Genomic DNA, 23,900 nt, shown 5'->3' with positions numbered 1-23,900 from the left:
ATCATTCAGTCAACAACGAAAGGTAAACCAAAGTTGTTTATGCTTCAAAATGTATTTATAAAGAAGATGATTTAATTTATGAGCATCTTAGGGCCTGTTCACTTCAGCTTAATTTAAGTTTAGTTCAGCTCCAATCAATTCACTTCAATTTAGCTTTTAATTTCCTTCGCTTACTTTCAGTTTAGCTCCCATCAGTTCAGTTCAATTTAGCTTCTAATTTCCTTTTCTCATAAAATATTCATTTCAGCTCTATTTAATCCAGTTCAGCTCCAACCAGTTCAGTTCAGTTCAGTTCAGTAAATGTGAATAGACCCTTAAAAAGGTATAGTTAAACAATTTTAGAATAATGAGTAGCTTCACATAACGATGAATAATATAATTATACTTCTAATGAATATGATTTATAACAACAAATGGAACGCTCTAACCTACACGAATTAAATGTGACAAAATTTATCAAATATCTTATTTATGTTGTCAATTACACCACAAAATAGTGTTATGTGACAAAATTTATCAAATTTCTTAATTATATTGTCAATTACACCCCAAAATAGTGTTATTTGAAATACATCTTACATTAATTTATAGGTGGTGTTAAATACCGCCCTCCAAATTTATCAAAATCGCTATCATTTGAAGTAAAATGCCAATCCTGTCTTTACTAAATCCTAACCCACTTTCCTCTTTTTTTTTTCCTCTCTCCACAAACACCCCACCACACATCTTTTTCCACACAACCACCACAACAACCTTTTTTTTGGTTTGTCAGGAAGCTCTTGGTGGCGCAAACTCAGGCAGCACAGGCGGCAGCGCGACAACCTCAGGTAGCGACGGCGGCGGCGGCGGCGGCGTGTCCTCAGGCAAAAGCGGCGACAAAATGGGTGGAAAAAGGTATGTTTTGCGATTTTTCATTCTTTTTAAATTTTCGGTGGCTGGTAACCGGAAGTGAAAGCCGGTTTCCAGCTGACGGTAACCGGCGACCAAATCCGGTTGACCGCAGCCAGTAACCGGTTTTCACCTTCGATTACCACCCACCATTTTTTTTATAATTTTTTATTTTAATGTATGGTAACCGGAGGCCAAAATCGGTTACCGTCCACGGTAACCGGAGGCCAAAACCAGTTACCGTATAATTAGTTTTTTTACTCTGGTTAACCGTCATCGTTCAATATTACGAATTTCAACCACCGGAAGTTGGTGTCCCCAATTCATTTTCCGTCGAGCCACCTGTATCACCATCCATTTCTCCTCGACTTTGGCCTTCGTCGTGTCTATCCGGTGTCGAAGGTAGTGGTTGTAATGGTTGTGGATATTGACTATTGTTAGAGAAAGAAAATAGGAAAAAATGTTAGTAAGGGTAAAATTCTCCGTTTGCTTGAAATGATGTCAGTGGCGATAATTATGGACGGCGGTATTTAGCATTTCACTAGTTTATTGAATCTCTACCCTTGTAATATTGCCAATGTTTATCCTACCCTAATAATCCCCTCACCCTTCCATCCCTCTCTCTCTCACTCTGTTCTTCCTGCTGCTCTTCCTCAACTCTCATCAATGGGGAAAGTAAAAGGAAAGCATAGATTAGACAAATTCTACCATTTAGCCAAAGAACAAGGCTACAGATCACGAGCAGCCTTCAAGCTAATCCAACTCGACGCTAAATACTCTCTTCTCCACGCTTCTCGCTCAGTTCTCGACCTTTGCGCTGCACCAGGTGGTTGGATGCAAGTCGCCGTCAATCGGGTCCCTGTTGGTTCCCTTGTTGTCGGCATTGACCTCTTTCCGATTCGTCCCATTCGCGGTTGTATCTCCGTTGAAGAAGACATTACCAAACCCAAGTGTCGTTCCACAATCAAGAAATTGCTTGCTGAAAATGGGTTTAAGGCTTTTGATCTTGTGCTTCATGATGGTTCCCCTAATGTTGGTGGTGCTTGGGCTCAGGAAGCTACTAGTCAGAATGCTTTGGTTATCGATTCGATTAAGCTTGCTACTGACTTCTTGGCTCCAAAGGGTACTTTTGTTACTAAGGTTTGCTTCTTTTGTAATATTTGATTCGGTTGTTGTACTACCTCCGCAACAAAGGGTATTATTTGTGAGACATACAATATTTTTTTATTGCACGTAATAGGAAATGGAGATAGTAGTTTAAAAAAACTGGAATGTTCTTTAAAATTGTTGGGTTAATTTCTTGTTCTCTCAGTCTAATCACTTAGCCAGTTGCAAGTATTATTAAAATGGAGGAAGTATTTGCTTAGAAAGCATAATTTTTGTAGCTTAATTTGCTCGTTTACATTTTCTAATCACGTCCAAATAACGTGCCTAAAAGATGTGTTGCAAGTATAAAAAAAAAAAAGGAAAAACGGAGGAAGTATTTGTTTATGAAAGAAAACATAATTGTTGTCTTGTGAGTTTTGATTGAATTCTCTGAGGAACCCATTGTAAGTAAGTGCCTAGTTGAATAACAAATTTTAAAACTTAAAAAGGAATGAACTTTCTGAATAGCTCAATATATTGTGTTTCAATGTTGTTTGTGGAAGTCCTCCAATATCTGCTTCAGTTGGTTATTTGTTTGAAGTCTTAGTTAGTAGTCAATTGTAAAATTGGGGGGAATCTATATGTTCCTTAATGTCTTATACGCTCCTGAAATCGCAATCGCCAATCTAGAGACATAATGTTTGCTGATTTCCAAGAACCAAGGATCTTAACAATCTGTGTGAAAAGCTTTTATGTCTTTGCATTTTATAAACATTGATAGTTGATCTTAATGTGTAATGGACTGTAGTCATAGATTCAAAGTTTCATCGGTTTGTTCTTCAGTTATAATTACTTCAAGAGTTGAGCTGGTTTTTTGGACAAATTATCTCATTAATCATATATCTTTGTTGTCTCAGGTTTTCAGATCACAGGATTACAATGCCGTGCACTACTGTCTTAGGCAGGTACTGGCGTACTGCACCTTCTTTTTAATGTGCTGTGAAACATGTTTCTTAGGGCAGAGCCAGAGTTTCTGATTCTAAATTTCATAATTACCTATATTTTGTAGCCAAATCAAAATGCTATGCAGTTCTTAGAACTTTTTGTGCTTTAATTTGGGATACTAAAGCTAGTTTGTCATCTCCTATCTGATTATTTACATCGTGATTTGCCTTCTTTTCATTAATCCAACATTCCAACCTCTCTTAAGGAATTATTGGTTTGCAGTTATTTGAAAAGGTGGAGGTAACTAAACCTGTTGCCAGTCGTTCAACATCTGCAGAAATTTATGTTATTGGTCTCAAGTACAAGGCTCCAGCAAAAATTGACCCTCGCCTTCTAGATATCAAGCATTTATTTCAGGGAGCTATTGAACCATCAAAGGTATTTTGAACTATTCATTGGATAGGACATATCCTTTAGTTATTCCTTGCATGTTATTGAAAGTGGCCATTTTTTTTAATTGTCCTAATCTTTATTATTTTGACCTGAATTCAACGCAGGCGTATGATATATTCGAAACAAAGCAAAAGAGAAACCGTGAGGGGTGAGTTTGACAGTTTGACGCTGCTAAAGCTTTACTTCTTTGTTCTTTAATAAAGACCTATATATTTCCTGATATCTGATTACCTCTTGCCTGCATGTCTAAGGGATCTATATTGTGCAAGCCAATATGTTGTTCCATGTTCAATTTTTACCTAGTAAGAATATCTGTATGTTTTGTGCATCTCTGCTGCCCAGAAATCTTCCTAACAATGATGTTTGTATTTCCCTGCTGCAAAAAACTAGGACTTGTTTATAGAAGGAAATAGATTAATGCTTAGCAATAAATGCCGCTGTGTTCATGTTTGTTTGGTTGTTTTTGATTGTTGATAAATGGTACTCTTAGGTATGATGATGATGTATCCCTAGTGAGAAAGGTCTGCCCTGCTGTTGAATTTGTGTGGTCATCAGATGATCCTGTTGAAACTCTTGGCAAAGTAACATCCATCAGCTTTGGTGATGATTCTAGTTTGCCTTTGAAGGAGCATCCTTCGACGACTGAGGAGGTGATTCTCTGTAGTATCTATTTTTTCACATTTGTCCTGCTATAGTTATCTTACCTCTGTTAGTTCTGAAACTTTGACAGGTTATAACCCTATGTGAAGACCTGCGTGTTTTGGGGAAGCAAGATTTCAAGCAGCTTTTAAAGTAAGTATATTTATTATTTATCCCCCTTTTTTTTTTAATTCTGTTTTGTCTCATTTCAGAGATGTTTTTTTTTTTTTTTTTTTTGTGGGCCATGAAAAAAAATTGAGTTCCATGTTTTATAAATATAACTAGAACATGCATATAAATCTCCTGGTTTATCCTGACATTGATGTTCAGAGAATGAACACGGCTTATATTACATAATAATGGTTCTAAATATCTCCTTTAACAGAATATTGTTTTGAGCTATGTTACTTGGACTCTTCATTTCACCTCACGTACCCGTGTCTGACCCTCGACACTTGGACATGGGTATGACACCCAGACACTTCTCTTTTAGTTTAAAATCATGGAATTTTTTCACAATATAGACAAGTCGGACACTTGGACACATATCCGTGTCAAACATGAGTACCCAAGTCCAAGTAACATAAGTTTTGAGGAACACATATATGGCCTACCCAATTTCAAGCTTTCAGATGATTTGTAACCTTTGTTGGTTTTCACAAATATGGCTGCATGTTCTGTTTTCATCTTGGATTATAATGATCATTTGCATTAATTTTTCTTTTTCTTCTCTCATTAATTGTGTTCTAATTTTACTACAGATGGAGGATAAATATTCGGAAGGCTCTTTCTCCAATTGGGAAAACCACTTCTACTGCTGTAAACATTGATCTGGAGAATAAGAATGTGGATAAAGAGGAGGATGAGAATGAGGATGAGGATGGGGACGAGGATGAGAAAGTTCTCAATGAAATGGAGCAGTTGACGCATGATGTAGAGAGAAAAAAGAAACGTGAAAAGAAAATTCTTGCGAAGAGGCGGGCTAAGGTATAATTCTCTTTTTTTTTTTCTTTTTTTTTTTTTTGTAAAATCAAAGATAAGTAAATTTCATATCCTATAATTAGTAGCATATGTAGCTAATCCAGACCTGTGGGTATCAGAAGATAATGACATGTTTGTGGCTGTGCATTAAATAGATATTAAAGATCCTCAAGGGAAAGATTTTTTATATTGTCATGTGCAATGGGCTTGTAGGTTATCCAATAAACATGGCTTTGCTGCATCTTTAATAGTTAACACTGTTACTTACACCCGAAGCTGAAGTCAAATTTTATGCTTGCTCCATTCTCTTTTAGTTGTAACTTTTCTATTTTGATACAGTTCTTTTTAGTTGAAACCTTTCTATTTTTAACATCTTTACCCACTTTACTTTACCAAACTACCATTACACATACAATTTTTTCTTTTTCAAAAAAATAGCCCACTCACTTAAAATATCCAAACCCATTACCTAACACACTAATTAACACTAACCTTTCCCATCACTTTCCTAATGAAACATATAAGAATGCATCAATTTTCCCCAAAAGTTATTTTAAGGTGAGTACTGGTTGACAGAGGTAATGTTCTATATTTTAGATTATATGAGACGTCACATGCTGTAAAACAATGTAATATAAATTGTTGTTGGTTTAGAAAACTAGGCAAATACTGAGCCCCAATCATTGTATAAAAAGTGCACCTGAGTTGTACTGTGGGCCTTGGTGCTTATTTGCGGGTTTGGCCAAAAGATTTCAAAGAGGCGTAGAAATGTGCTCTGAAATGTACCAAGGGGCACATTTACATTTTTTTTGCACCAAAGTTATTTACTTGTATAATATGCACCTCACTTCAATTTTGGGCACACCTTATGCTTTAGATTTGCACCTAGGCTCTTCGACCATTTTTGCCTTATTGTGCTTTGAGGTTTTTGTTTTATTTTTTATTTTTTACTGTTCGGTAATTTGAGCCTTGAGCTTGTAGTACCTGTGCTTATAAATTTACTTTATAATCCATTAAAAAAGAATATTATCCTCACAATTTTATTAGTAGCTCTTTATTGATTAAGAATGTGGTGTTGTAAACGATGTTTTGTCCACTGTTGTGACTGTTGTTGGACCTTTTAGCTTTGTGAGGTTTTATTACTGGGATTAGCCATGAAGCTTTGAGTCAGGTCTCACAATGAAACAGGGGATGGAGTTACCTATTGTTGTCTATTTGTTTTAAGATAATGTAGCCTTTGCATTTTTACGGGGAAGAGGTTTTACTTGGCGGATTGTTTCTATGTAATGCCCATATGAAAGATCTTATATTTTCTAAAGATCCCTTGTATTAAAGATCTTGGTTCTTATAAAAGGTAAGGGTCACTAATGATGTTATGTTGATGTGGTCCGTTCTGGCTCTTCATGCTGGATTTATCCATTGTTTTAAATATCTGTGCATCATAATTAAATGTGCCTCATTGTATTCTCTCAAACAAATTTGATTCGTTTTTTTTTTTTTTTTTTTTTTTTTTTTTTTTGGGCCAGGGGGAGGGGGTTATATTGACTTTCTTACATTTACAAATATATCACTCAACTATCTCCTATATGACATACTTATTCAATTAAAAAAAAAAAAATCTCAGTATCTCCAATCACATTTAGCTTCTAATAAATGTACACTTTGATGATCAGTCTCTACATATCCTGAAATTATGTTTGTGTATTTTATGATGCTTTGTGAATTTTCTACTATAGCATTCATATTGCTGGTGATTTTTGAGGTAATGTATTATACAATAAGATTTTCTCTGATGATGTAGTTTGTTGGATCAGGATAAAGCACGAAAAGCAACAGGAATGCAAATAGATGCTCTACAAGATGGTTATGTTGACAATGAATTGTTTTCTCTTGCTTCTATCAAGGTTAGTCATTATAAGCTGCTATTTTACTTGAAAAATGTAGTTTGGATACTTGTTTCTTATTCTTTTCAATTTCTTTGGGAGCTGGCTTTGCCGCGGGGGGGGGGGGGGGTGGGGGGGTATTGAAGAATCTATTTCTTTTTCGGTTGAAATTGTTAGTACAGTACAATTATTGTAACTGGATGGATAAATATAGAGCTTTGGACTTGTTTTTTCAACTCTTTTTGATGGCTGTTGCTCCAATCTCTTTGACGCTTTATTGAAGAGGGGAGGTTTATTGAAGAGACTTGTTGAAGAATCAATTTTTTTAGTTGAAATTTTTAATGCTGACATTGGACTTGTTTTTTCAACTCTTTTTGCTGGTTGTTGCTCTAGTCTCATTGATGCTTTCAATGTTCTCTTTATTACCTGTTTTCCTGTAAAGTTGGAGCAGTTTTTAGTCGAATTGATTGAAGTTGCTAACATTGTAGTCATGGGAAACTAATACTATAAATCTGAGAAAGCTGTACTGCACCTTGAGCTGTATGCTATTGTATTACCTATATTTTAATTTGCGTTTGCTTTCATTCAGGGCAAGGAAGACTTAGCAATTATTGATACTACAGTAGATGTTGAAGGTGATGAATTGGCTGGTAGTGATGATGATGCAGACAATGAAGCTGATCAGGATAGTGAATCTAGTGATTTGGATTCTGATGAGGAGCATTCAAGGTTGGGTTTTTTTTTTTTCAGTTTGTTTCTGAATGGCTTTTGGTGCCCCCATGTAATGATTTTGTTATTCCCTCTGTTGTTTAAGTATTACACTTTGATCGACACATTATTTTAGGCAATTTAATTGTCTTTAATATAATAATACGAATTGGGTATTATAAAACATAAAATAATTAATGTGGGAGGAGAAAAATAACTTAAAAAGTAGTTGTGGGTTTGTGTGGGGACTATGAGCGGAGAGAGATATATTATTAAAATGTAGTTTGCTGTAACAGGAAATATAACGTAACACTCACAAAAAAAAAGGCCGCAAAAGGAAATTTTAACACTTTAATAAAAAGGAAAATTTGTAAGAATGGTCCTTTTATAAAAAAAAGGTGATACAAAAGATCTTTTATCGCACTTAGGTTGTGGCGACTGGCGAGGGTCCTTTTACCAGATTTTGGCCATTAATTTTTTTTCCGACTAAAAAAAGTCATATGCACCACTTAAGATCCTTTTTCCCCCACTTTACCCCCTGGTTCGATTTGTCTTCAATTTTAATGCGAGGGACTCTAGAATTGGAGTTTGATAAAAAAAAAAAAAAAAATCACAAATTGGATTCGCATTAAGGTTGATGATGAAGAAATTAGGGTTTAATAAAGGAAAAAGGGGTGAAAAGGGAATTTAAGTGATCATGTGCAAGGCCCATAATGGAGGGAGTATGTAATCTTGTACTACCTTACTAAGTTGTGCTCCTATGATTGTCCCAGGTATGATGAACAACTAGATAAGGTTCTTGATGAAGCCTATGAACGTTTCTTGGCCAAAAATGATGGAAGCACAAAGCAGAGGAAGCGTGCAAAGGAAGCATACTCTGATGTGCTCACTGTGGTAAGCTGGAACTGACGGGCTTTATGCTTGTTTTTATCGTCAATGTAGTTTGTTATAGCTTCCTTGAAATGCTGTGACTGTTGAAGCTATCTTCTGATGTTCCTTTTCTGCACATCTTTGGTTCATTTAATACTGGATTGACCTAAGATTTCTGTACAATTTTTTTGCAGGATAGTGATGATGATAATAATGACATAGATCTTCCAGATGACGATTCTGACAATGATCAGGTTGATAAGGAAGCGAATCCTCTTGTGGTTCCTATTGATGAAGATAGAGAACTAACCCAAGAGGAAATCAGAAACAGGTGGTATAGTCAAGACATTTTCACTGAAGCTGTAGAGGGGGGAGATCTAGGCAAGGATAGTAGTGATGAGGATGACTTGCAGATAGCTGTACAAAAGAAGAAAATTGCCCTCAGATTCAAAGCTAAAGATGGGTCAAAGCCTCATTCTTTGGGCTCAGAAGCACCAAAAAATAGGGCTGCAAAGTTACAAGATGATTTAGAGGTTGTTCCGGCTCCTGTTACTGATTCAAGCAGTAGCTCAGATGATGAATCTGAGGACTATGATACTGACACAAAGTGTGAGGTGTTGGCTGCTGCAAAGAAGATGCTCAGGAAGAGAAAAAGAGACGAGATTTTGGATGATGGTTACAACAAACGTACATTTGATGATCAGGGCTTGCCTAGCTGGTTTGCTGAAGATGAAAAGAGGCATAACCAACCATTGAAACCTGTCACCAAGGAGGAGATAGATGCTGAAAAGGCCCGATTCAAAGAGATCAATGCACGTCCTGCTAAGAAGGTTGCAGAAGCCAAAGCTAGAAAAAAGAGGGCTGCAATGAGGACTATGGAGAAGGTACGAAAGAAGGCTAACACTATCGCCGACCAGAATGATCTCCCTGATCGCTCGAAGTCACGGATGATTAATCAACTCTACAAGAAAGCAGCGACACCCAGAAAGCCTAAGAAGGAATTAGTTGTTGCTAAAAAGGGGGTCCAGGTTAGGGCAGGGAAAGGAAAACTTCTTGTGGATAGGAGGATGAAGAGTGATGCAAGACAGCAGGGAATGAACAAACAAAATAAGAAAGGTTCAGGCAAGGGCAAGGGAGCAGGCAAGGGCAAGGCAGCAGGCAAGGGCAAGGCAGCAGGCAAGGGATCAGTGAAAGGTTCGGGCAAGGGCAAGGGCTCTATGAAAGGTTCAAGTAGGAGTGGCGGTAAGGGTAAAATGTGAGCTATATGGGGATTGTGGAAAATTCTTTCCAAGGTTTTGACAATTTTGAATTTTTGACTTAGTTTTGAACTCCTGGTAAGTACATTTTTGTAAAGAAAAGAACATTAATCTTTTTGTATTGAGTGGACTAGTGATATACGAAATATTTAGTGCTTCTATGAGTCTTGTTCCAGCTTGTCACATGAATATCATGGCGCTTAAGCAAAAATGTTTAGGTTTTCTGCATAATTTTTAGGTTTAAATAAATTGCAACTTTCGTCTTGTGACTCTTGTCTTTTTATACTTCACACGTTTTATCTTATTGTTGCTCACAGCTCACACGAGGATGGTATGCTTGGATTGAGAGAAATGTATTACTAGGGGTCTAGGGTAATAAAAGTCAAAAAAAAAAAAAAAAAAAAAAAAAAACTATATATTGGGGAGGACTGGAGGAGGAGATGGCGATGGTGTGATTGTAAGGATTTTTATATAGTGGTGGTGTGGTAATAGGTGAAGAAAGGGAAACTATGTGTTCCAAACGACATATGAGCTAGATGTCTAACAAGTACAGTTGGCATGCAAACAATTTTTTATTTTTTTTTATTTAATTTTTTACAATACCATTGGGTCTCTTTATAATACTATTGATACTTTATATTATGTTGTTGATGATACTATGTCTATTATTACCATTAAGGAAATACCTGGAGGTCAATTATTTCTGCTAAGGAGGCTATTTGTTTGGGTGCCCGCAAGTTTGTGGGTAAGGGAAACACCATTGATGTTTGGCAGGATCCTTCTTCTTCGATTCCAGTTAATGCTGAAGTCTGGGACTTCCTGTGGAAGGCGAAAGTCCCAGCTAAAATTAAGCATTTTGGGTGACGTGCTCTTCACAACAGGGTGCCTGTTCGTAGTAACTTACTGAAGAGAAATATCTGCAGTGATGATGTTTGCCCTGTTTGTGGTGAAGCCCCTGAGACAATTATGCACTCGCTGCTGGTATGTCCGTCTGATGATTGCTCTTCGTTGCATTTTAGAGATTTCTGCACATCTCTTTTTGCTGTGAACAAGAGTAGAGACTGGTGGGATAATTTTTTGGTGTCTTTTGTTGGGTGTGTGGCTGAAAAGGAATGCGTGGTGTTTTGAGAAGAAAAATATTGACATTGTGGATGTGATAAACAAGGCTATGAACATGGTTGGTGAGTTTGCAAAAGCCCAGCAGGTTCAATCATCCCCCCAGCTGAGTCCTGCTTGTTTTGCAAATGGTTCTACTGGACTTGTGGTGTTATGCGTGATTCGGTTGGAGATGTCATGGCTGCCACGTGCTGGAACATTCAGGGATTCTACAACACTGATATTGGAGAAGTTATGGCAGCAAGACATGGCCTTACTATCACCCTCGAACCTGGTCTTCACAAGCTTACGCTTGAAACAGACTCACTGAAGCTCTTTAACCACCTGCTGGGAAGCAAATCTGACAATTCGGCTTTTGGTTTGAATGTTAAAGATATCTTGTTTCTTACCAATCCTTGCTCTTTTATTTGATTCTTTCATGTGGGAAGATTAGGAAATGGTGTAACTCATTGTTAAGGGTGAAATCAGATGAAGATTTCAACCCAGAAAATATAGAGTTTTCTCGGGTTAAATCAATGGAAAATTTAGAGAAGAAAGGGAATAACAGAATAGAGAGAGAAAGAAGAGAGATAGGGAGGAGATTCAGTGTATTAATTCATAATGAAACTTAATACAAAGCATGACCCTATATAGCCAGCTAATTAATCTTAACAGCAAAAACAAAAGGAATCTTATTTTCTAACAACCTGGAAAAGGACAAAAATGATTAACAAACTCAGCTAACCAATTTTCCCGCCAAAACTGACAAAAATACCCTTTTTGCTGTAACATACCCTCCCCCTTTAAGAAGACTTGTCCTCAAGTCAAGAGATGGGTAGATCCTGGAAACTGAGCCACAAAATCAAAACGGTTCATCCAAGAAGCCTCATGCCTTGGTTTACCACACCACTGCACCAAAACTTGGTCAACAGACAAACCATGAATCAGGACAGACCTGATATCTAAAATATCAGCAGGAACTTGAGCTTGCACAGCAGGCTTATCCATTTCAGCAGGAAGAATAGCCACGGCAGGTAACTCTCCTTGAAACTGCTTTAGCTGAGAAACATGAAATACACCATGAATTCTTGCTGTGCTAGGAAGATGTAATTTGTAAGCCACCTTACCCACAACTGAAAGTACTTTAAAGGGACCAAAATACTTAGCAGAGAGCTTATTATTGCTCCTAAACTTATTATTGCTCCTAAACTGAACAGTCTGCTGCCTATAGCCCTGTAACTTGAGCGGGACACCCAATCTCCTACAACAAAGCTTCTTTCAGAACGTTTCTTGTCAGCTTGAACCTTTATTCTATGCTGAGCTTTAGTCAAGTTATCTTTCATAATCTTCAATACAACTTCCCTTTTTTGCATGCTTCTGTCAACCACTTCATTACTAGACTCACCAGGAAGGTAAGGTAAATGAATGGGGGGTGCTTGGCAATAGACAGCTTCATATGGTGTCATGCCAGCAGCAGTGTGGAAGTGAGTGTTATACCACCACTCACCCACAGGAAAATATTTACACCACTCACTAGGCTTAGCACTAGTTACACATCTGAGGTAGGTTTCCAGACATCTATTTACTACCTCAGTTTGACCATCAGTCTCAGGATGGTATGCTCAGTGCCATATAAAGAGAACAACCCTCTCCAAAATTGACTGAGAAAAATGGAGTCTCTATCACTCACAATACTCCTAGGCCAGCCATGAAGCCTAAAAATATTATCTAAGTATGCTTGAGCTACCTCAACAGCAGTGAAAGGGTGCTTAAGAGCAATAAAATGAGCATATTTACTCATTCTATCTACAACCACAAAGATCACATTTCTATGCATAGACATAGGAAGACCAGTGATGAAGTCCATGGAAATGTTTGTCTAGATTTGCTCAGGAATTGGCAAAGGCTGTAATGCTCCTGGTTTTGCTGAAGTATCATACTTTGAAGCTTGACATATGATGCATTTTCTGACAAACTGACTCACATCCTTAGACATGCCCTTCCAATAAAAGATATTTTTTAATCTTTTAAGGGTTTGATCTCTCCCAGAATGCTCTGCTTCCAGTGAAGCATGTTGCCAGGCTAACAATTTCTTTTTCAAGTTGTCATCTGGGCCCACCACTAGCTTGCCAAATCGTCTTAGTAAATTATCTTGCAAACTGAAGCCAGATACAGTTCCACCCTGACTCAATGTGGTCAAAATAGCTTGAGTGTTGTCATCCATAGCATAACTGCTAATAATATGCTGAACTAGGTCTGAATCTATAACAGAAATGGCCAATAACAAACACTCAGATCCTTGCACCCTAGAAAGAGCATCAGCTACACTATTTTCATGCCCATATTTGTATTGAATCTCATAGTCAAAGCCCATAAGCTTAGACAACCAAAACTGCTGAAAAGGTGTTGAAATTTTCTGCTGTAAAAGCCATTTTAGGCTTTTTTGGTCTGCCCATAAGCTATTTTCATGCCCATATTTGTATTGAATCTCATAGCCAAAAGCTCTTTCTCATAAACTGAGAGTTTCTGCCATTTTATACCAAGAGATCTGCTAATAAAAGCTAAAGGGTGCTGATTCTGCATCAAGACTGCACCAATTCCTGTCTTTGATGCATCTGTCTCAACTGTAAACTGTTTAGAGAAGTCTGGGATGGCTAGCACTGGGGCAGTCACAATAGCTTTCTTTAGATTAACAAAAGCAGCCTAAGAATCTTCTTTCCAGTCAATTGCTCCCTTTTTCAGTAAATCAGTCAAGGGTTTGCTAACCACAGCATAGTTACTGATAAACTTCCTGTAATATCCAGCAAGCCCCAAAAAACTTCTCAACTCCTTGACAGAAGCTGGAACAGGCCAAGACTCAATCACAGCAACTTTGCTGGGATCAGTTTCCACACCTTTTCCAGAGATAAAATGTCCCAAGTATTCCACCTTTTCAGTGACAAATGAGCACTTGTTGTCTTTAGCATATAAAGCATTCTGAGCCATTATATCAAACACCTGGGTAAGATGCTGCCAATGCTCATCCAAACTTTTACTGTAAACTAGAATATCATCAAAAAACACCAGAACACATTTTCTCAGCAAAGGTTTGAACACAGCATTCATCCAACTTTGGAAAGAGGAAGGGGCATTTGTTAAGCCAAATGGCATAACTAAGAATTCATAGTGCCCTTCATGGGTTTTAAATGTTGTTTTGAACACATCATTGGGATGTATTATTAATTGATGATAGCCTGCCCTTAAGTCCAATTTGCTGAAAACCACTGCTCCAGATAGCACATCAAGGACTGGTATGGGAAACTTGTTCTTAATAGTCCTTTTGTTCAACTCCCTGTAATCTACACACAATCTCCATGTGCCATCTTTCTTCCCCACCAAAATAACAGGGGAAGCAAATGGACTGGTGCTTGACTGTATAATTCCCCTATCCATCATTTCCTGCACCAATTGCTTTATGATATCCTTCTGTTTCAATGGATATCTATATGGTCTAATGTTCACTGCTCCCACACCTTGTTCAAGATGAATTCTATGATAAAAAACACCTCTGCTGAGAGGTAACCCTTCAGGTTCCTCAAAAACAGCAGAAAATCTTTGTTTCAGCTCTTGCAACTCATGGTGTTCCTTGTTCCCACCACACAATTGCACCATACAAGAACTTGCAAAAATAGAGCTGTCAGACACCTGTATCAAACAAATCTGAGAAGCAGCAGACATTAACTTCTGAGAGGGACCAGCTGCTAACACCTTGAGCTTCTTAGGGGAAATTCCTTGTAACTCAATATCCTCACCATTGAAGTGGAATTTCATGGTTAACTGTTTGAAATTCCAAGAGATTGAACCCAAAGTACTTAACCATTGAATACCAAGAACCATATCATAGTTGCCCAAGGGAATTAGCATAACATCTGTAACATATTCCTTACCTCCAACACACCAAGTAAACTGTCTGCAAATAGAGTGACAAACTAATTGATTACCATCTGCAATCATGACAGCTTGACCTTCAATGGGTTCAGCCTTACACCCCAATTTACTGGCCATATGAGTGTCCAGGAAGTTGTGAGTTCTCCCTGAGTCAATCAAGGTATGCAGAAGGGTATCACCTACCCTAGCTGTTACTCTCATGGTATGGTAACTTTGTGCACCAGTTAAGGCACTGCAAGAAATTCTTGGATCAAGATGCTCAATCTCTTCCTCAACCCCTTGCTCTTCCAACTGTACTACAACATAATCCACTTCATCCAACCCAGGAATCTCAATAGTGAACAATTGAGGTTCCTTGAATTGACATTTGTGATTCCTATCATATGGAGCATCACAGTAATAACACAATCCTTTTGCTATTTTCTCAGCTCTAACATCAGCAGGAACATATCTGGGTTTTTGGTAAGGTTTTGAAGTAATTTTGGGTTAAGTTAAAGGTGGGGTGGAAGGAGTAGGTAGTAAGGGTGGTTGTTTAGAATTGTAGCTAGGTGTTTGGTAAGGTTTTTGGTATTGAATGGTATGTTTGTAAGCTCTTTGTGAGTTGGCAAGGATGGATTCATCTTGCAGTCTAGCATACTCTACAGCAGCTACAATAGTCTGGGGTTTGAAAGCTCTAAAAAATGGTCTGAGCCCAGGCTTAAGACCACCAATAAAACTTTCCAGCAAATATTTTTCAGGTAAACATATATTATTTTGCAGCATGATGGATCTCAAATTCTCAAACTCATCAACAAATGATTCAATACTACCACTCTGTTGTAACTTATTAAACTCTTCTACCACATTAATTCCCTTTTCATCCTTAAGCCGTGTGGTAAGATCAATGACAAAGTCACTCCAATCAACCCTGACTCGATTAGCCAGATAACTAGAAATCCAGTTTTCAGCCTTACCAGACATATTCAAAGATGCTAGATCAACTTTTTGATTCTCAGGAATTTTACACAAATCAAAATACTTGCAACATTTCTTAATCCAGATCCTAGGGTTACTACCATCAAATTTTGGAAATTCTAGTTTAGGATTATACCCCAGTTTAGGCTGAACAGTTCGATCATCAGGTTTTGATTGTGCTATTTGATCCTTCATGAGATGCAACATTCCCAAGAGTTCTTCGATCTTCTGGGCAGAAGCATCTGAAGCAGCAGCAGACGCAGTAGTCTGAGCTTCCAGCTTCTCTGCAAGCTGAGCTTCCATTTTACCAACTCGCGCAGTGAGAGTTGGTGCCATACTGGTAGAAAGCAGAGAAATATAGCGGAGGCTCCGATACCACTGTTAAGGGTGAAATCAGATGAAGATTTCAACCCAGAAAATACAGAGTTTTCTCGGGTTAAATCAATGGAAAATTTAGAGAAGAAAGGGAATAACATAATAGAGAGAGAAAGAAGAGAGATAGGGAGAAGATTCAGTGTATTAATTCATAATGAAACTTAATACAAAGCATGACCCTATATAGCCAGCTAATTAATCTTAACAGCAAAAACAAAAGGAATCTTATTTTCTAACAACCTGGAAAAGGACAAAAATGATTAACAAACTCAGCTAACCAATTTTCCCGCCAAAACTGACAAAAATACCCTTTTGCTGTAACACTCATAGGGTTGCACAATTAAGCAAGTGTTATGATGAGCTACGAGTGTGGCTGGAATAACTCCCTGTGAGTGCTTTAGATGCTATAACCTTTGAGGTTTTGAATCTGTTTTAATAAAGTTTGACAACGTTTCTCGTAAAAAAAAAAAAAAAGGGGGGGGGGGGGGTGAATACTTAATTACAATAATGTTAAAGATCATTTTATTATTGCATAATGACTTTTGCCGATACCAGTTATCACAACTCTACTACTTTATATATCAAAATAAATTAACTTAAATTTTAAAAGCCCACCATGCTTCACAATAATAATAATTTAATGAGAGAGTTTTGACCAATAACTTAATCGACAATGAACTTCGGTGTTTAGAGCTTTTGAATTTACCAAGGTAACTACCCACAACCCTACCTTCCTTAGATTAGGCTCAACATAGATATAATTCGTTTACAACCTTAGACAATAGTCTTTAATCGAACACTTTATATCATGGTTATGATGAATTTTCTAAACCGAAAGATAATCTTTTCAAAGCATATTTTCAATATGTCAACGAATAAATTTAGTAATTAACACAAATCATTATCAATAAGTAATTTTTTATTTTTTTTAACATAATAAGTAATTAAAAAAAATTATAATAAGTTGATATATTGAAAATATGCTTTGAAAAGATTACACATACATGATTGTTTGTTGGAAATAGCCCAAAAATTTGAAGATTACACGTGACTATTTGTTGGAAATGACCCAAAATTTTCATTAGGCCCAAAATATTTTGCCAAACTTAATCATGTTGGAAATGACCCAAAAACTTCATTAGGCCCAAAATATTTTTGCCAAACTTTGGAAATATCTAAAGTCGTGTGGAACTTTGGAAATTAGTAGTGAGCTTCTACAAATGTGGAGTAATTGATTATGAACCGAAGCTTCTATACTACATCTACACACATCTTGAAGACTTGATCACTTTGTTAGCCGACTTAATTTCACCTTACTAACCATTTCCACCACCGAACAACAAGTATATATGGGAGAAGATGGCTTCAATTTTAAGCATCTAAAAAAGCAAATACAAGCATTTTACAGATTTACAGTGGCGGACTTAGAAATTTGACAATGTGGGGACAATTTTGATAATTTAACTAACATCAACTTGTTTTTTTAAAAAACGGGTACACGATACAAATAATTCGGGTACATACTTGTTTAATACTAAAAAGTTACAATCCCAAAATCCATTGAATAATACAATTTGGTTACATACTACTAAAATATCCTCCGAGTCTTCATTCTTTGAAATCGACCAATGATATCCTCATCGGGCACTTGTAAAAACACTTCTTTCTCAATGAAAGTAACCAAACAATCATTCATAAGTTGATCACTTATACATATTCAATAACCTAATTATACATATTCAATAACCTAATTAAATATAGTGTTACAAGGGGATTCGAACCCCAGATGTAGGTGAATATCATATTGGCCCCCTTGTCATATTGTTTCTAGCCCACAACCAGTGGCGGATACAGGTTGGGTTCAAGTGGGTTCATTGAACCCACTGAATTTTTGAATAAAAATTAAAAATAAAAAAAAAAACAAAAATAAACAATGGTTAAATTTAATAATTTCGCAATATATAACATCATGTAAGCGTGTAGCCCAGTGGTAGTTTTTGGTTCGCATCCTAATAATCCTTTACAATGTAATAGAGTATAAAACATATTCCTGGGCCCATTTAAATTGAATTTCATTGTTTTTGGAAATGAGGGTTAAGTTATACAAAGCACTAAAATTGTGATGCAACACAGAAACCTTGGCTTTTGTTAGTAAATATGCTTTGATATACCCAAAATATCAAATGATGAATGGAACATTTGAGGAAGCATTAGTCGAAACAACTTTCTTGCTATCATTAGAGCAAAACAGTGACATTGTTGAAATGATGAGCTACGCCCCACTTTTCGAAAACAGAATGACAGAACATGTAATCCAGACGTGATTTTTCTTCAATATTGCTAGCTATTGGGTTCAAACATTTTTCAAAGAATCGAGTGGAGCGACACTATTAAATGTTCTTTTTTATAATCACTCAAAGAATGAGAATACATATGTTTCCGCAATAAGTTGGACTGATAAGCAAGATAAGAAGAATTATATAATTGTGAAGAATTATATAACGGAGAAGTTGAAAATTTCATTCGATGTAATTGATTCTCACGCCATTAAATTGTGGAAAAAAACGGTACTTACTAGTGATAACTTGCAAGATGATAATACGTTTTATAATTCTACAAATGTGGTGCCAATATCAACTCTACTCAAAAGTGAAGTAGGAAATTTTTTTTGAAGTCGAACCATTCTATTCACTCTTTCTTCTAAATTGTCGATAGAGTATAAAACATATTCATGGGCCTCAACCATAAGCTTAAGCTTTTGGTTGAGTTGGTCCTTTAACACAATGAATTTGGGGTTCGAATCATGAGTGTTTTCATCAATAACTTATGTAAAAAAATAAGTTGTGTTAGATTTAGTGATAATAATGTATTGATACGCTTTCAAAGTATGAAAACTCGAATAATGTTTTTTTAGTTTTTTTTTTCCAAATTTCTAAGTGTAATCCATTTATAATCCGAAATCTAAACTTACGTATTGAATCTTTAATTAATGCATGTTCATTCCTTTTTTTGATTCCGAACCCACTGTTCGGGAATCCTAGATACGCCACTGCCCACAACCAACAACTTCTTATTTTTTTCTTACACTCAATTGTATATAACTACTAGTTTAAATCTCGTGCAACGCACAGTTTTTACTTAATCAAATTATGAATCAGTGAATTATAATGTTAATACAACAATAATTTTTTTTTATATGCCCATATGTCCCTATTTTATTGGCATGTTTTTACCGGCACAATATTTTATACGGAGTAGCATACTATAACTGGCACAATGTTTTACAAATTTAATTGACTAATTTTTATAAAATTTAATAATCATGATTTTTTCATTTTGTTTTATATTTGTGTTTATAGTTATTGAATTGTAATGTTATTACTCCTTCCGTCCCCAAATGATAGTCCCTTATGGACAAATTTTAGTCCCAAAATGTTCACCCCATTTGCTTTTTCCAACAACCATTAATATTAATTTTTTACCAAAATTTTCTCCAATAATTTGCAATAATATTTGTGCAAATTAAAATTTTCTAGGTAAATTTTATTTTTCTATGTACTTTTATTACTTTCTCTCTTTCAACTTTTTTTCATACCCAATGTCAATTTACTTTTTCAATGTACTTTTACTATTCTTATTTGTGTTTATTAATTTCTGTGAAAAATGTCCATAAGGGACTATCAAAAGGGGACGAAGGGAGTATTATAAAAAATAAAAAAAATATCAATAAATATATGATAATAGTTAAAGTATCAAATCCTGGTTAGAGCAAAAAAAACTTTCAAAAAAAAAGTACGTTGTAGAATGATACGAAGCACGGGAGTAGTACAGTTTATTATTCTAATATATTACCTTATTATGTGTTTGTTTATTATACAAAAATACCTATTATAAAAAATTTGAAAGATATGCATATAAAATATATTTCGTATATAGTTGCCAAATTGAAAGTTAAATATCATAGGATATATAAAATAATATTAATGAAGATTTTGTACAAAAAAGAAAAAAATTGGAAAGAAAAAAGTGGCGGGAAAATTTTTAATCAGGACATGACAAGTGTCATGTCAGATTCGCTTTTAGTATTATGTAATTGATTTTCCCAATTTTTTTTTCCGAAATCTTTTTACTCTTTTTTTTCTCTTTTTCCTCTGTTTTTTTTCTCTGAAAGTTGAGGGAAAGTCGTCCCCCTGTTCCTTAGTGGGTCCGCCCATGCAAATTTACATATACATTCAATACCTTCATATATCCTTTTATTATTAACCTGATTCTCTATTCCTCTTTTGAAAATTATTTTCATATATTTTGAGAAGTTTATTTTATCACCCTAATAATTTGAGGTTCTTTTGTACACTCATAATTTCATTATAGCATAGCATCAAATATATATATATTCAATATAGCAAAATCTTTAAATAATTAAGAAACTAACATTAAATAATGTGCCACTTGTTTCGGGGTTTTCTGATGTCCTGCGGGAGAGTTACAATTCCGGGACTGGTATCCTTGCGCCTGTACCTGCAAAACAACGGAGACTCCTTGTGGTGGGAGCTCCGCCTCCAACGGTCAAGTTAGTACTTGTTTGAGGAGTAATAAATGCGGAAAGTAAAGGTGGGAGATCTGGTTCCTCTAGGGGAGGAGTGATCAATGTGTTTAGACTTCTCTAGGTGAGAGTCATCAATTGCTGGATCCCCTTTAATGAGGATTAATTAAGTATTTATAGTCTTGAGAAGCGTGCCAATCCTAGGTTTAAGTTAACCAGGGCAAATTGGGCTTCTCTCGGACTTTGGGCCTTGGTGGCCATTTTGCCTATTTGGCATATGGGAGGCCACGTGGCGTGGCCTGATTAGTCCATGTTGGACCTCTTAGGGTGACAAGTGGCGGACGCTGATTGGCCCACGTGGTGGACACGTGGCAGGTCCGGATTGGTCCATTTGTCATGGGTAATTTTTACCCTAAACATTTGCCCCTCGGAAGGAGTAATTTCTCTTTCCAGGAGGGATTGCTCCTTTCGAAAGTTAGACCCTCGAAGCTTTGCTAGGTCGGCATCTTGTCTAGTTCTAATGGGAGATGGACTTGATTAACTTAGAAAATTTTGAAACCTTGGGCGGTATGACATTTTCAAGGTTAATCAATCATAATAATGATTGCCGCCGAACTAGACAGATGCAGATAGCCCCTGATCAGGTGGACTGTCAACTATTGCACAAGGGGTAAGCATTTAGCATTATTCGGCCGTTGGCCTCTTTTGTTTGAGTAGTAGGGAAGCCAGGCGGCGGGGGCCGAATAGTCCCCTTGATTCGCCAAGTTTTTCTTGGCTATTAACTCAAAGGTTGTTAACCTAGCAAGAGTAGTGGTTGAGAGCCCCTGTTTGCTAAAAACAGGCGGGCGACTCATACCTTTTAGGCTCCATACTAAGTTTGAGAGAGTGACTATGAGTTAACATGGGAGTTACTCAGTCTCCGTCACACTCTAGCTTGAGTAGTAGAGGTACCAGGCGGCGGAGGCCGGCTGAACCTTTTGATTCGCCAATGTTTGTTGGCTATTAACTCAAGAGGTACCCCCTGCATTTATCCCAAGTAATACAAGGGGTCATCCGACTCAGATGTCAAATGCTACCACTGGTTTGGTTAGTGATAGAGTTATCCTTGTCTCAAAAACGGCTACGTGGTTGTCCTTGGGGACAGTCGTCTAGGTGCCGTGTACTTAGTTTATAGAGCAATGTTCCACCCAAAAGAGAGCTGCTCTCTGCGACGAATTTCATCCGGAGGGATGCCGCCGGACGCCTGCTATTATGTTGGGACAAGTCGTATTAGTTTAATTTTAAGGGAGGATCAGTCGGCCTGGCGCCTGGGCTGATCATTGGGCCTGTGGCCTTGGTTAGTTCTTGGCGAACGTAGGTGCTAAGTAAGAAGAGGGCAGCCGTTTGTTTAGGCACATGGTCGGCCTGGCCCTAATCTTTTTTAGCTAAGTATAAGGGGGTGGTTGTCTGTTTTGGAAACAACCGTCCCTCTTCTATGGAGAGTGGCCGACTGTATGTCTAGACGGCATGCCCCTCTGGTGGAGTAAAATAACCAATGGAGAGTAGCCGACCATAAAGGTACAGGCGGCATGCCCCTTTGAAGATAAAGAGTAAAATACTCAATGGAGAGTAGCCGACTGTAAAGGTACAGGCGGCATGCCCCTCTGTAGATAAGAGTAAAATACTCAATGGAGAGTAGCCAACTGTAAAGGTACAAGTGGCATGCCCCTCTGAATCAGTATCAAGTATTGAAATCATTTCAAGTGTTAGAGCAGATGGATCACCTAGTTCCCTTCCATAAAGGATGGATGGTGTTATTAATGAGAGTCAGCTGCTTTCATAGCTACGAGACTTCATTGTATAGGGGGTCGGCTACTATTCATGCCGCCTCTCTTGCTTGATAGATTGTCACACAAATAAGTGGAGGACGGTCTTCAGTAAGGTGCCGCCTAAACAGAAGGGAGACGGTCTTCAATAGGGTGCCTCCTAAACAGCCGGTTTTACTAACCTTAGGCAATTTTTTCCTTTTTTTTTTTTTTTACTTGCAATCATAATAATGATAATGTGCTTATGGTGACAACTCACACATAAGATGAGACTTCCTGAATAATCATGCGGCAGGTTTTATACGATATGCAAGGCGTCAAGCCCCACACATGCTTGCAATGAACAAGCAATCGACTACTCTTTGGGTTTTGAGGCCGGCTGCTTGAGCTACGACGCTTTACATGCCGCCTGCTCAAGCTTCACATCCGGCCAAGCATGGTGCCGGTCTCCTTTGGTGGTTGATCAAAGAGAGTTGGCTCTCTCATAGCACCAAGATACGAGGGGGTGTTTTCAATAATCATTTGGCATGTCGCCTGTTGTATGATGTCGATTGCCGAGCCACTTGTATATAGCTTGCATATTCACAGGTGGCTTATTATGCCGCTTGTGTTTCTAATTCATCTTCAGTTTTCTACTCAGCAAGGAGTCTATCAAACATACGGCTTTCGCCCCTTGCTTGTGCTACTGCCGGATGCTTTAATCATAGGTGCCCATGCTCCACCTTGTACTTTGTCAATGATTTCAAAGGCCGGCTGGTTCTGCCGTGATGTGCCGACTGTTTTTAATTGCCGTATAGCCTGACTTGTGATGGTAGCGAGAGCCGCCTGTTATGAAAATTTACAAACTCTCAAGATTAGACGTCCACTCCCGTCTTGTGTATTTTTCCATGCATAACGAACACACTCTTGTCTTGTTGTGCCTTTGCTTGCTAGCTTCTGGCACAAATTTATGCAATTTCAATGGTTCATTGGTTTAGTTTTATGAGCCTAGGACCCACACTGCTTGGGAGCTTTGATATATCAGGTGTCTAGGAGAGACAATTACATCAAATAGCCCTTGTTTATATGAGCGAAGCCATTCAGCTGCTTATTAGAGACGCTTGTCCTTGAAGTGTCGTATCACAACTTGTGCGACCACTCTTAAACTCCCAGGTGTAGGGAAGTATGCTACGCATTTCATAGTCCCGCATTCGTTTACTGAGTTAGCTGTGAATGTCGCCTGCTTATATGAACTAGACGGCTCTTTACGTGGTCGTGGGTTCGATCCCCACAGACGGCGCCAAAAATGTTTCGGGGTTTTCTGATGTCCTGCGGGAGAGTTACAATTCCGGGACTGGTATCCTTGCGCCTGTACCTGCAAAACAACGGAGACTCCTTGTGGTGGGAGCTCCGCCTCCAACGGTCAAGTTAGTACTTGTTTGAGGAGTAATAAATGCGGAAAGTAAAGGTGGGAGATCTGGTTCCTCTAGGGGAGGAGTGATCAATGTGTTTA

General features: G+C 37.5%; 1 protein-coding gene across 1 annotated transcript; it reads left to right on the top strand.

The window, feature by feature from the left end:
- The first annotated feature begins 1,441 nt into the window (after positions 1–1,441).
- LOC110731024 (adoMet-dependent rRNA methyltransferase spb1-like) lies at positions 1,442–10,120 on the top strand. Its single transcript, XM_021910880.1, has 11 exons — positions 1,442–2,028; positions 2,892–2,939; positions 3,202–3,357; positions 3,477–3,520; positions 3,863–4,022; positions 4,103–4,164; positions 4,773–4,998; positions 6,807–6,896; positions 7,465–7,604; positions 8,357–8,477; positions 8,648–10,120. Exons 1-11 carry the CDS (start codon positions 1,555–1,557, stop codon positions 9,710–9,712), a joined length of 2,586 nt encoding a protein of 861 aa, XP_021766572.1. The 5' UTR covers positions 1,442–1,554; the 3' UTR covers positions 9,713–10,120.
- Positions 10,121–23,900: the final 13,780 nt, after the last annotated feature.

The sequence above is a fragment of the Chenopodium quinoa genome, unplaced genomic scaffold (genome assembly GCF_001683475.1).
Source record: "Chenopodium quinoa cultivar QQ74 unplaced genomic scaffold, ASM168347v1, whole genome shotgun sequence".
Lineage (NCBI taxonomy): Eukaryota > Viridiplantae > Streptophyta > Magnoliopsida > Caryophyllales > Amaranthaceae > Chenopodium > Chenopodium quinoa.
Note: the sequence above shows the minus strand (reverse complement) of the source record. Positions and strands in the feature narration are given on the sequence as shown.

What these genes read in the sequence shown, in the direction of transcription:
- LOC110731024 (XM_021910880.1), top strand. Translation starts at nt 1,555, where the DNA reads ATGGGGAAAGTAAAAGGAAAGCATAGATTAGACAAATTCTACCATTTA. An exon ending in TTTCTCTTGCTTCTATCAAG is followed by an intron (nt 6,897 to 7,464) that starts GTTAGTCATTAT and finishes GCTTTCATTCAG; the next exon opens with GGCAAGGAAGACTTAGCAAT. An exon ending in TCTGATGAGGAGCATTCAAG is followed by an intron (nt 7,605 to 8,356) that starts GTTGGGTTTTTT and finishes TGATTGTCCCAG; the next exon opens with GTATGATGAACAACTAGATA.